Source organism: Sapajus apella, unplaced genomic scaffold, assembly GCF_009761245.1.
Source record: "Sapajus apella isolate SASKATOON/1434 unplaced genomic scaffold, GSC_monkey_1.0 scaffold147, whole genome shotgun sequence".
NCBI lineage: Eukaryota > Metazoa > Chordata > Mammalia > Primates > Cebidae > Sapajus > Sapajus apella.
The window spans coordinates 1,892,315-1,905,554 of NW_022437087.1; the positions used below are offsets into that span (position 1 = coordinate 1,892,315).

The 13,240-nt window shown below is 39.8% G+C and overlaps 1 protein-coding gene across 5 annotated transcripts in view; it reads left to right on the forward strand.

Moving 5' to 3' along the window:
* The window catches only part of ADAMTSL3 (ADAMTS like 3), a 361,855-nt gene that overhangs the window by 286,476 nt on the left and 62,139 nt on the right, over positions 1 to 13,240 (forward strand). For all 5 annotated transcript variants that reach the window (XM_032264821.1, XM_032264819.1, XM_032264822.1 and 2 more), the window contains exon 20: positions 9,813 to 9,966. In XM_032264821.1, coding sequence (XP_032120712.1) covers positions 9,813 to 9,966 — 154 coding nt within the window. The remainder of the gene's footprint in view (positions 1 to 9,812; positions 9,967 to 13,240) is intronic.

Here is a 13,240-nt window from a genome sequence, read left to right on the forward strand (position 1 = left end):
CCCTTGCTATCTCTCCCCAACTCCCCACCCCCCACTGTCCCTCCCCTATTTCCCCCCAACTGACCCCAGTGTGTGGTGCTCCCCTCCCTATGTCCACGTGTTCTCATTGTTCAACACCCATCTATGAGTGAGAACATGTGGTGTTTGATCTTCTGCTCTTCTGTCAGTTTGCTGAGAATGATGGTTTCCAGGTTCATTCCTGTCCCTACAAAGGACACAAATTCATTGTTTTTGATGGCTGCATAATATTCCATGGTGTATATGTGCCACATTTTCCCTGTCCAATCTATCATTGATGGGCATTTGGGTTGGTTCCAAGTCTTTGCTATTGTAAACAGTGCTGCAATGAACATTCGTGTGCATGTGTCCTTATAGTAGAACGATTTCTAATCCTTTGGATATATACCCAGTAATGGGATTGCTGGGTCGAATGGAATTTCTATTTCTAGGTCCTTGCAAAAATCTTCAGTAAATTACTGGCAAGCCGACTGCAACAGCACATCAAAAAGCTTATCCACCATGATCAAGTAGGCTTCATCCCGGGGATGCAAGGCTGGTTCAACATATGAAAGTCTATAAACCTAATTCACCACATAAACAGAACCAAAGACAAAAACCACATGATTATCTCAATTGATGCAGAGAAGGCCTTTGACAAAATTCAACAGCCCTTTATGCTAAAAACCCTCAATAAGCTAGGTATTGACGGAACGTATCTCAAAATAATAAAAACTATTTACGACAAACCAACAGCCAATATCATACTGAATGGGCAAAAACTGGAAGCATTCCTCTTGAAATCTGGCACTAGACAAGGATTTGCCCTCTCTCACCACTCCTATTCAATATAGTACTGGAAGTTCTAGCCAGAGCAATCAGGCAAGAAACAGAAATAAAGTGTATTCAAATAGGAAAGGAGGAAGTCAAATTGTCTCTATTTGCAGATGACACGATTGTATATCTAGAAGACCCCATTGTCTCAGCCCAAAATCTCCTGAAACTGATAAGCAACTTCAGCAAAGTCTCAGGATACAAAATCAATGTGCAAAAATCACAAGCATTCCTATACAGCAATAGCAGACTTAAAGAGAGCCACATCAAGAACGAAATGCCATTCACAATTGCCACAAAGAGAATAAAATGCCTAGGAATACAACTAACAAGGAACGTAATGGAGTTGCATCTTAAGAGATAAGTGCTGTGTGGAAATGAGACAGCTGGATATTCTAGGAGTGACAAGAGTGTACATAAAGGCACAGATTTGGGGGAGCTTGTGAGTCTTGTGTGGCTTAAGAACAGGATGCACTGAGGAAGTGCTGGTAGGTGAGATGGAAAGGAGAGGTTACAGCTGGATTGTGAAGGCTTTGGGGTATTGGGTTTATCCCCACAGTCACTGAGAGCGTGATGGAAGGTGTTTGAATGAGGAAGTAAAATATAAGGTTTTAGACTTATAATTCTGGCTGCAAGTATGGATATTGTATTAGAGGAAGAAGGAATTGGAGCTTGAAAAACCTTGTTAGATGGCAATTGTAATAAAACCAGTGAGAGAAGAAGCAGTTGGGATAGAGAATAGTAAGTGGTTTTGAACAATATTTAGGATATTTAACTGACATATTTGGCAATTGAATTGACAGGACATGAGCAAAAAGGAGTGTTTTATATTTCTGTACTGGAAAGCGAATGGATGAGATGACATTAATTTTAAAATTAATTAAAAGAAGAAGCATATTCAGAAAGTGACTTGAAAGAGAGAGAAAAATGGCTTATTTTAGACATACATGTAGTTTGAGAGGTTATAAAGTTATCAAGAAAGAATTATAGCTCAGAAAACATCTGCATTAAAGTTATATGAATCATCAACACATATGTGGTAGTTGAAACCATGGAAGATGACTACCATGATATCTAAAAGTAAATTAGTGACAGTAGTCCCTTTAAAAATTATTTGAAGGATTTCAGTGAGGCAAAATATGATGGTAGCATAGTTACTATTCCCAAATCCCTCGTTAAAAAAGAAAAGGCAGAGAAATCAGGAATGCAAAAGGAAAGAAAAAACAACAGAGGTAATTTTAACAAAAGTCATATAAGTAGGTGAGGCCAAACCACACAGTACAGACACGGTTTAGAAATGGCAAAATAGCAGCTAGGCAGTGGAAAAAAAGAGAAGAGACAGGGCCAGTAGTTGTGGAACACAGACGTCAGCAATAAATAGCATGACAAGGAAATAATCCTACTCTGAGTAGAACCCTCAGCAAATAGATCTGAGCCCAATCAGCCAAATTGAGGAAAGACTCCAGGTTCCAGAGTGTGACTGGATGCAAGAAGGATCGTGCAGAACCACTAAAGGGCCTTAAGAAGACCAGAGAGTACTGGGCTTAAGAAGTGCCCAAGAAAAGTTGTCAGAATTATAATCCAAGTGGAGAAGGAACACAGGGTAAAGGAAAGAGATGTTCGGATCCTTGGGAGTTGGGAGTCCAGAGATACAAATCCCAGAATTGTGGCCAAATTGTTGCATATAATACTTCTTTTTGACACCAGAGGAGGAAGCTCTTAACAGTGAAGATAACTGTCCTGAAATACTCCCACCTGCTTACACTCTCCTTCTCTAAAAGTACAGAAAACAATCTAATTCATTTAATAGGGGCGTCAGCAAACCCTCCAAAAAGGTAAAGTATCAGTAGCATACCAACATAATGAAAACGTGGCCTTCAAGCAGATGAAAATATACTCAATATTACAAAATGAGCTAAGAGAAAACAAAAAGAAAATTGTAGAAATAAATCAGAAATAGAAAACTCAATAAATGAGATGAATAAATAACAGGAGAATGTAAAATGATAGCTGACAGTTCAGAAAAGAATTTAAAAACTAAGGGTAAATTCCTCAGAATGCAGACTAAATACTAGAAGAAACTCAAGAATGACTGGGCAGAGAAAGTGTAATAAGCAAAATAAAAGAAAGGAGGGAAATGACAAGAATCAAAGAAATATTAAAAGATTCAAGTGCAAATAATATATATAAAAGACAAGGAAATAAATCCAACAAATATAGAGTCCTAGGAAAAGAAACCACCAAAAATCATAACAACAAAGCTATAAATGATTCAAATTGCCATATTGAAAGGGCACTCTATATACCTGGGAAAACTGACGCAGAATGGTCAATATCAAGACATGTTCAGCTGGGCATGATGGCTCACGCCTGTAATCCCAACACTTTGGGAGGCTGAGGGGGTGGATCACTTGAGGCCAGGAGTTCAAGACCAGCCTGCAAACATGGTGAAACCCTGTGTCTACTAAAAAATACAAAAATTAGCCAGGCGTAGTGGCACACTCCTTTAATCTCAGCTACTTGGGAGGCTGACCAGGAGAATAGCTTGAACCCAGGGGATGGAGTTTGCAATGAGCTGAGATTGTGCCAGAAGAGCAAAACTCCATCTCAAAAAAAAGATATTCTACTAAAAGATAAAAATATATTTTTGCATGTATGCAAAAAATCGAGTCATTTATTAGGGAAGGAAAATCAAACTGGCATCAGACTTCTTGACAATATCACTTCATGCTAGAAAACAATGGAGCAACGTATTTAAGATACTGAAGGAAAGAAAGTGTGAGCCAAAGATTTTATATCCTGCCAAACTGACCTTCAAGTTTAAAGACCACAGACAAATAGTTTTGAAGATGCAAGAACCAATGTATATTGTTCCCATGAGTGATTCCTGAGGAATCTACCAGATGTCTAAAGAAGAAACCACAAGAAGCTTTGGCGTACAGTTGCTGCTTTGTGAATGATAATTAATGGCACTGATTATGACATCTCCCCTCCCTGTGAGTTCTGGACATTCTCTGATGGCATGCTTACTTTAACTTAGCAGACACACAGTCACAGAAGACCTCCCTCTCAAAAAAAGGATTTACAAACCATCCTACCATTCAGGATGAGGAGAAAAAGTCAAGTATGTATCATTAGAAATGTCTTATGAGCAGCGATTGACAGTTATTTAACCACTTTTACATGAACTAAAGTAACTAACATAGTAGTTTAATAAAAAGCTGACATTCATTTTTATTATGTGAGAAACTCCTAGATGATGATTTGACTTGTTTAAAAAAAAAGTGATATTATGGTAATGGTAATTTTAAAATATTTATTCAAAAGCTTACAAAAAGTTTTTGTCTATACTGAAAAGTAATAATAATTAGGGCTTTCTGTTAAAAGACGTCACTAAAGGCATTTTTTAAAATTCTATTTTCCTCCTTTGAAACCGAACAACTCAATGAACAATGAAATGGCCACAATCCCAAACTATAAATTATGAAACACACCTGCCAAAGACTGGACCAGAATGAGAGAGAAGGCTGAGAGCGGACAAATATTTCCTCAGGCACCTAGCAGGATATAGATTTCCCTAGGAGTAAATGTGGCAGTCCTGAAAGGCCTATTCTAGTTCTTTGATGACAGAGAGTAGATCCTGGACCACGAGGTACCTCAGAAGAAAACTGAGGATGTCCCTGCAGAATCGTGGTGGGAGATGGAGCTGAGGGAGAAGGCATATTTTTATGCCTCCTTGCCAAGGAATGCTGCCAGAGATGAAGTGGTGTGAAGGAAGGGGAGGCAGCAGTTGCCGGTTTATGACACAGTGAGCCAGTTATTTAAAAGGATCTTTTATTCATCTCATCAACTGTTCAAATTCCAAAACCTGAAGAGAAATGTAGCTAGAGGAAATAAGAGATTTGGTGACAAAATGTTGAAGACAACAAACAGATGTAAAACTCCCTGGTTCATTTCTCCCTCCCATGTTACTCACAAACAGCAGCTGTATTCAAAGCACCAGCATAAAATCTATGCACCAAAGCTAGGTGGGGATATCAAAAAGGAGGGAGGAAATCATGGGATGGGAAATGGAGCATAAAACAAGAGTCACATGGATAATGTAACAGAAATTTTCCCAGAGAAAAGTTCAGACCGATAGGTTCTATATTTCCAAGTAAGTTATAGTCATAATGTCTAGGGAAAAAGTGGCTTTAAAGTGAGGTTTGAGTTCAAAAATGAGACTATAAGACAACAGGAGATGGAAGGACAACTGGAACCATCAAGAAAAAAGAGGGAAAATTTTAAATGGCAGATACAAAAATAGCAGGCACAAAACTGACATCACAGGCAACAACTGAAGAAAATACAGGAAATGACTGATAATAAAGGGAGATGGGATACAGACTGGAATAAGTCATATAAAATTATATGGAAAAGAACAAAGATGTAAAATTGGTTTTTAGTGGCCGTAATGGATATAGAAGACAGACAAAGGAGATCAAACATAAGCATAATTGGTATTTGTTGAGAAGAACAAAACACATGGAACAGAAAAGTATTCAGAGACAAAAGAAAGAGAATATCGTCTGATAAACCCTTCTTGAAAAAGCTGTAGGGCCAAGATGAGATACAGAGACAACTCAAAACAGAGAATCTGGGAATGCCATAGGCCCTGGTATAAAAGGTGGGAGATGAGTAATGAATTCATGTGTGTAGATTAAGACTAATCAACTAACAATTATATTCTATAACACAACATAAATATCAGAAATCTTAACATTATCTAAATAATAGAATGAAAACTAATTGACATTTGGAGAGATGAGGTAGATGATATGGTTTAGCTGTGTCCCCACCCAAATCTCATCTTGAATTGTAGCTCTCATAATTCCCATGTGTGGTGGGAGGGACTCAGTGGGAGATAACTGAATCATAGTGGCAGTTTTCCCCATATTGGCCAGGATGTCTTGGTCTCTTGACTTCATGATCCACCCACCTGAGCTTCCCAAAGTGCTGGGATTACAGGCATGTGCCACCATGCCCAGCCGCATTAAATTTTTCAGTTGAAATTGCATGTACACACAATGATTATCAACTATTCACGTTACTTTATATATGGCAGATTGGGTGTTTTTTTAACTTTCCCTTTTATACATTTTTATTTCTTGGATATTTGGTAATAAGTATTTTAAAATCAAAATCAGCTGTGGCTGGCAAGATGGCCAAATAGGAACAGCTCCGGTTTGTAGCTCCCAGCAAGAGCAATGCAGAAGGGAGGTGATTTCTGCATTTCCAGCTGAGTACCTGGCTCATCTCCCTGGGACTGGTTGGACAGTAGATGCAGCCCATAGAGGGTGAGCCAAAGAAGGATGGGGCATCACCTCACCCAGGAAATACAAGGGGTTGGGCAATGCCCCCTAGCCAAGGGAAGCCACAAGGGACTGTGCCGTGAAGAATGGTGCACTCCGGCCCAGATACTATGCTTTTCCCATGATCTTTGCAACCCACAGACCAGGAGATTCCCTCTGGTGCCTACTCCAACAGGCAGAAGTCTTTGCTGTTCTGCAGCCTTCACTGGTGATACACAGGCAAACAGGGTCTGGAGTGAGCCTCCAGCCAACTCCAGCAGACCTGCAGCAGAGGGGCCTGACTGTTAGAAAGAAAACTAACAAACAGAAAGGAACAGCATCAACATCAACAAAAAGGACATCCACACAGAAACCCATCTGAAGGTCACCAACATCAAAGACTAAAGGTAAAATAAATCCACAAAGATGAGGAAAACCCAGTGCAAAATGGCTGAAAAGTCCGAAAACCAGAATGTCCCTTCGCCTCCAAAATATTACAACTCCTTGCCAGCAAGGGAACAAAACTGGACAGAGAATGAGTTTGATGACTTGACAGAAGGCTTCAGAAGGTGGCTAATAACAAACTCCTCCAAGCTAAAGGAGCATGTTCCAACCCAATGCAAGGGCGCTAAGAACCTTAATAAAAGATTAGAGGAATTGCTAAGTAGAATAACCAGTTTAGAGAAGAACATGTATGACCTGATGGAGCTGAAAAACACAGCACAAGAACTTTGTGAAGCATACACAGGTATCAATAGCTGAATCAATCAAGCAGAAGAAAGGATATCAGAGATTGAAGATCCACTTAATGAAATAAAGCATGAAGACAAGATTAGAGAAGAAAGAATGAAAAGGAATGAACAAAGCCTCCAAGAAATAACCATCAGATTCACCAAGGTTGAAATGAAGAAAAAAATGTTAAAGGCAGCCAGAGAGAAAGGCCTGGTTACCCACAAAAGGAAGCCCATCAGACTAATCAGACTAATAGCAGATCTCTCTGAAGAAATCCTACAAGACAGAAGAGACTGGGGGCCAATATTCAGCATTCTTTAAGAAAAGAATTTTCAACCCAGCATTTTATATCCAGCCAAACTAAGCTTCTTAAGCAAAGGAGAAATAAAATCCTTTATAGGTGAGCAAATGCTGAGATTTTGTCACCACCAGGCCTACATTAAAAGAGCTCCTGAAGGAAGCACTAAATATGGAAAGGAAAAACTGGTACCAGCCACTGCAAAAACATACCAAATTGTAAGACCATCAACACTATAAAGACCTAATACATAAAACCCTAGAAGAAAACCTAGGCAATACCATTCAGGACATAGGCATAGGCAAGGACCTCATGACTAAAGCATCAAAAGCAATGGCAACAAAAGCCAAAGTAGACAAATAGGATCTAATTAAACTTAAGATTTTCTGCACAGCTAAAGAAACAATCATTAGAGTGAACCAGCAACCAACAGAATGGGAAAAATTTTTTGCAATCTACCCATCTGACAAAGGGTTAATATCCAGAATCTACCAAGAACTAAAGCAGATTTACAAGAAAAAAACAAACCCATTCAAAAATGGGCAAAGGATATGAACAGACTATGAGGCCAACAGACATATGCAAAAATGCTCATCATCACTGGTCATTAGAAAAATGCAAATCAAAACCGCATTGAGATACCATCTCATGCCAGTTAGAATGACAATCAGTAAAAAATCTGGAGACAACAGATGCTGGAGAGGATGTGGGGAAATAGGAACACTTTTACACTGTTGGTGGGAGTGTAAATTAGTTCAACCATTGTGGAAGACAGTGTGGCGATTCCTCAAGGACCTAGAAATAGAAATTCCATTTGACCCAGCAATCCCGTTACTGAGTATATACCCAAAGGATTATAAATCGTTCTATTATAAAGACACACACAGGTGTGTTCATTGTAGCACTGTTTACAATAGCAAAGACCTGAAACCAACCGAAATGCCCATCAATGATAGACTGGACAAAGAAAAGATGGCACATATACACCATGGAATACTATGCAGCCACAAAAAAAAGATGAGTTCATGTCCTTTGCAGGGACATGGATGAAGCTGGAAACCATCATTCTCAGCAAACTAACACAGGAACAGAAAACCAAACACCGCATGTTGTTGCTCATAAGTGGGAGCTGAACAATGAGAACACATGGACACAGGGAGGGGAACACCACACACCAGGGCCTGTGGGGGATAGGGGATAGTGGAGGAATAGCATTAGGAGAAATACCTAATGTAGATGACCAGTTGATGGGTGCAGAAAACCACCATGGCACGTGTATACCTATGTAACAAACTTGCATATTCTGCATATGTATCCCAGAACTTATAATAATAATTAAAAAAAAAAAAAAAAGATCAGGCATAGTGGCTCACACCTGTAATCCCAGCACTTTGGGAGGCCTAGGTAGGTGGATCACAAGATCAGGAGTTTGAGACCAGCTTGGCCAAGATGGTGAAACCCTGTCTCTACTAAAAGTACAAAAATTAGCCAAGCAAGGTAGCAGGCACCTGTAATCCCAGCTGCTTGGGAAGCCGAGGCAGGAGAATTGCTTGAACCTGGGAGGCGAAGGTTGCAGTGAGCCGAGATCATGCCACTGCACTCTAGCCTGAGCAACAGAGCAAGACTCCGTCTCAAAAAAAAAAAATTATGGACATGTTCATAGACAGATGAATGGGTAAAGAAAATGTGGTACTGTATATACATAGGATGAAATATTTTACAGCCTTAAAAGACTAGGAAATCCTGCCATTTGTGGCAACATGGATGAACCTAGAGGACATCATTATGCTAAGTGAGATAAGCCAGTTACAGAAAAACAAATGTCGCATGAGTCCACTTACATAAGGTATCTAAAATCGTAAAACTCATAGGAGCAGAGACTACAATAGTGGTTTCCCCAGAATGAGGAGTTGTTTAATGGTTATAAAGTTTCAATTATACTAGCTGAATAAGTTCTAGAGATCTGCAGTAAAACCTAGTGCCTATAGTTAACAACAGGTAGTGTGCAATTCAAAATTTATTAAGAAGGCAGATCTCATGTTAAGTGTTCTAATCATAAAACAAAATAGGCAACAAAAAGCAAAAAGAGAACTTTGGAAAGTGTTGGATATGTCTGTTACTCCGATTATGGTAATGGTATCATGGTGTTTGCATTAAGCCCAAACCCATCACATTGCACAGATTAGACATGTGCAGTTCTTTATATATCAATTATGCCTCAATGAAATTGTTAAAAAGGTCAAATTTATGGCTAAAAAATAAACGATATTAATTGCAATGCCAAAAAAATCCTACAACAATATATTACTGGAAATTCTTTACTATCTCCGAAAGAAAGAGTGAGAGGGAGGGACTAGGAGGGAGAGGAAGGGTGATAGAAAGGACATGACTGAAGGAAAAAGAGAAACAGAGAAAGGAAAAGAAAAGAGGGGAGGGAAGGGGAGGAGAAGAGGAAGAAACTCTCTATGACATAAAAGATGTTCAAGCCTAGGAAATGGCTTTCTTATTGGCACATCCGTACTGAAAATTCCCTCTTGTTTCACCCTTGGGGACTTTGCTGTTGTTGGCTGGGTCTGCTTGCTCACGCTCCATTTGACTCTGTTGCACAACTCTCATTTCAGTGTTCTGTCAGTTGTGGTGTTGGGATCCAGAGAAGAAAGCAGGTGTGTCAAAGGCTGACAGCCAAAGGCCGGCGCGTCCCCCTGAGTGAGATGATGTGCAGGGATCTACCAGGGCTCCCTCTTGTAAGATCTTGCCAGATGCCTGAGTGCAGTAGTAAGTATGCAGCGTCCGCGCTTCACCAAAATATGCTGATTCTGTTCATTTTGTCCCGATGTCTTTATTTTCCATATGTCAACAGTTTTCTCATCTGTGAGTAAAGCAACTCAGGCGGAACTCAGTGTTGTTTTCGGCAGTGATCGGTAGAATGGGGAAGATCAAGACATAGTTCTAAAAAAAGTCTGTTTTAAGAAATGTCCACCCACTTAACAAATGCATCCTTAAGGCTTTCTCACTTGGATTTATGTCCTCCACTTTACCATAATTCCTTCTGCTTAGAGTTGAGGAGTATTCCTTGTAGAAGTTAAGCCAAATACCTCCTGGTTTACTTTGCTAGGAATGCATTTGGACTTCATTAGATGTAGAAGAGCTACGTACTTTTAAGCATTTGAGTATTTTTTCTTGTGTATCATCTAAAATCGGCAAGGATAAAAACAGAATAACTTTGATTTTAAAAATGGCAGTTTGTACACCTCAATTAATTATGAATAATGAGCTTACTATAAAGAGTTTATATTAACGGCTTCATTATAGCCAAAGCTAATACGCATGGAGCATTCATCTGTATTTTCAGTGTACATGATAGAATACGTGTTTACATATGAATATGTATGTTTCATATAAGAGTTATATGTTAAAACATGTAAGTCGAGGGTTGTCATGGCAGCAGTTGAAAAGCAGGCAACAGAGTGGCGGTGAGAAGTTTGGGAAGGGAGGTAGGGAGGCAGGAAACAGGCATAGTGGAAATAACAGCTTTGGAGTTCAGTTACCCCTTTTTCACTGTCTTTAATTACTCACATGTAAAATTACATTCATTATCTCAGGTACCCTTCTGAATTTTTGGTAAGGAGAAAAAATTACAAATTACACATGAATTATTCTTATTTTCATGCCATATATATATATATATATATATATATATATATCACGACGCATGATAGTGCACCATATTCTATGGACACTCCTGAGTTCCAGGAGACTTTACAACTTGGAATCTCAAGTTTTTGGACTCTTAAGACTTTGGAAACTCTTAAGACTTATAAAACTTCAATTTACCAACAACTTTCCTGGAGAAACAAACAAAGCAAAATAAGGAAAATACTGGGTTTTTTTTAAGTAGTGGCATTTATTGAGCAATTACTATGTGAAGCTATTTGCATGCATTATCACATTTAGTCCCCTGAACAGCATTGTGAGGCAGATACTATCTTCAGTTAGAGATGAGAAATCCAAGACATAGAAAGGCGTGAGACTTGGCTAAGTCTCCCTGGCTGCCATTTGAACCCCTTGACCACAAGTCTGTCTGATTCTTTGGCCCACGTTTTTAGCTGCCTCTCTATGCTGATTCATGGAAATTAACATTTTTTTTTGAAGAACATGTTTCCAAAGTCTTAAGAGTCCAAAAACTTGAGATTCCAAGTTGTAAAGTCTCCTGGAACTCAGGAGTGTCCATAGAATATGGTGCACTATCACGCGTCGTTCAAGCTGCTTCTCTATCTGATTTTTATTAATTGCGGATGGTTGCATAGCAGTGTGGCTAGACGGTAAAAACTGCCTTAGAGGAGGGTGAAATTAAAGTGATACTGGCAGCTTCCTCTAAAATAATAACAGAATAACATGTGGGAATACATTGTGGTTATTAGGGCATGCAATGTGGTACAAGATGAAATTATAAATTATTATGGCATGCACTGAGGAGCAGAGAAAATTACAAGTTTTAGGGAGAAATTAAAAACACAAGAGAAAAAAAGATAGTATATTTCTTTACCCCACCCCACTCCTGCCTGCCAAACATGTAGGTCATGAATGTAGACAAGAGACAGGAATCCGTGCTCCCAGCACAGCCAACACACCCTGAGCGGGGCCCCCACTTCAGCAATAGCCTGGCCTCATTCCATAATCTTTGATCAGTGGCCCTTGCGTGTTGAAGTTTAGGTTCTGCTTCTACAATTGCATGTAGCATCCTTTTGTTTCCACCACCATATCACAGAGCAAGAGATGAGGCTGCCACGTTCTTATCCTCCCTACCCATCTGTCTGCACCATTTCCCTGCTGTCATTACATACTTAGCATGTGGATTGCCCCGCCTCATACCTTCAAAGGCACCATGTGCAGACCTTACAAGACCCTCGGCACCTTTCTCAGGACACACCAGCACCAGGTGCATGATTCCTCTCCGACATTTTCTAACATCCAAGACAACCAATATCTGTGTTGATGACCCTTCTAACACCTGATATCCCAATTTCCCAACCTCGCCAGTTCTGCTGACTCCATCATGTTGGCATGGTAACCTCTTAGACTTCCTCTCTACTTTGCACTCAGAACTACCTTCCTGCTCTTCTGCCTTATCCTCATCTCATTCCTGCTTGCTTATTTAGTGCCTCGCCGTGACCTCTGGCTCTTCCGTATCTCCGTATTATCCCCACACTTTCTGCACTTGCACTAGAAAACTTAGCCAGCATTCCTTAGGTTCCCACTTAACCAACTCTACCACCAAATCTTTATGCCTTTCATTAACCTCCTGCACTTACCCCTGCTTAGCTTCAGCCCTGGTATTACTTTTCAAGCGATTTGTTTATTGGTTGGTCGGTTGGTTCCCTAGCCTGAGCCACTGGGATTTCCTAAAGAAAATAATATCACCATGCTAATTTGGCATGTTTCATATTTATGCTATCTGAATTTGCTGTGAAATAGCGGCTTTGTGCTCTATTTTTTAAGAATGCCCTAGAAATTCGCCATAGCAACTATTTTCTAACATCTGCACTGATCCATTTCTCTATCGATGAACTTTTCTTTCATTCCTCTAGGAATATCGAGACTATGGTGGCATTATGTCCTTCCGATTTTACTCTGTTTCACCTCCAATCTACCCTCTCTCCTCCTCATGTTAGAAACGTATGATCTACCCCATCCATTATGAAAGGGGGTCCGTAGACAAGAAAATCAGGCCCAGTAGTGCTGTGAACTTTATTTTCTTCTAAGGTTTCAGTTCTAGAAAATGTGTGTTAATTGGTGCCTTGGGTTTAGGTAAAACCCCTCCACTTTGGAGTGGTGATTTTTCTTTGCTCTATTTTGGTGTGCAGCAGGTCCAAGTCAGGTGGGAAAGATGTCTTGTGCTCCCCCTAGACGCCAGGGGCGCACCCTGTTGTCTAATCACACCCAGCACCTGCTTCTCCCCAGACAATCCCTTGACAGTTCTCTTGTTCAAATTCTTTCCTTCCCGATGTCTAGTGACTGAAGTTCTTCCTGCTCTTGAAGGCTCAACAGA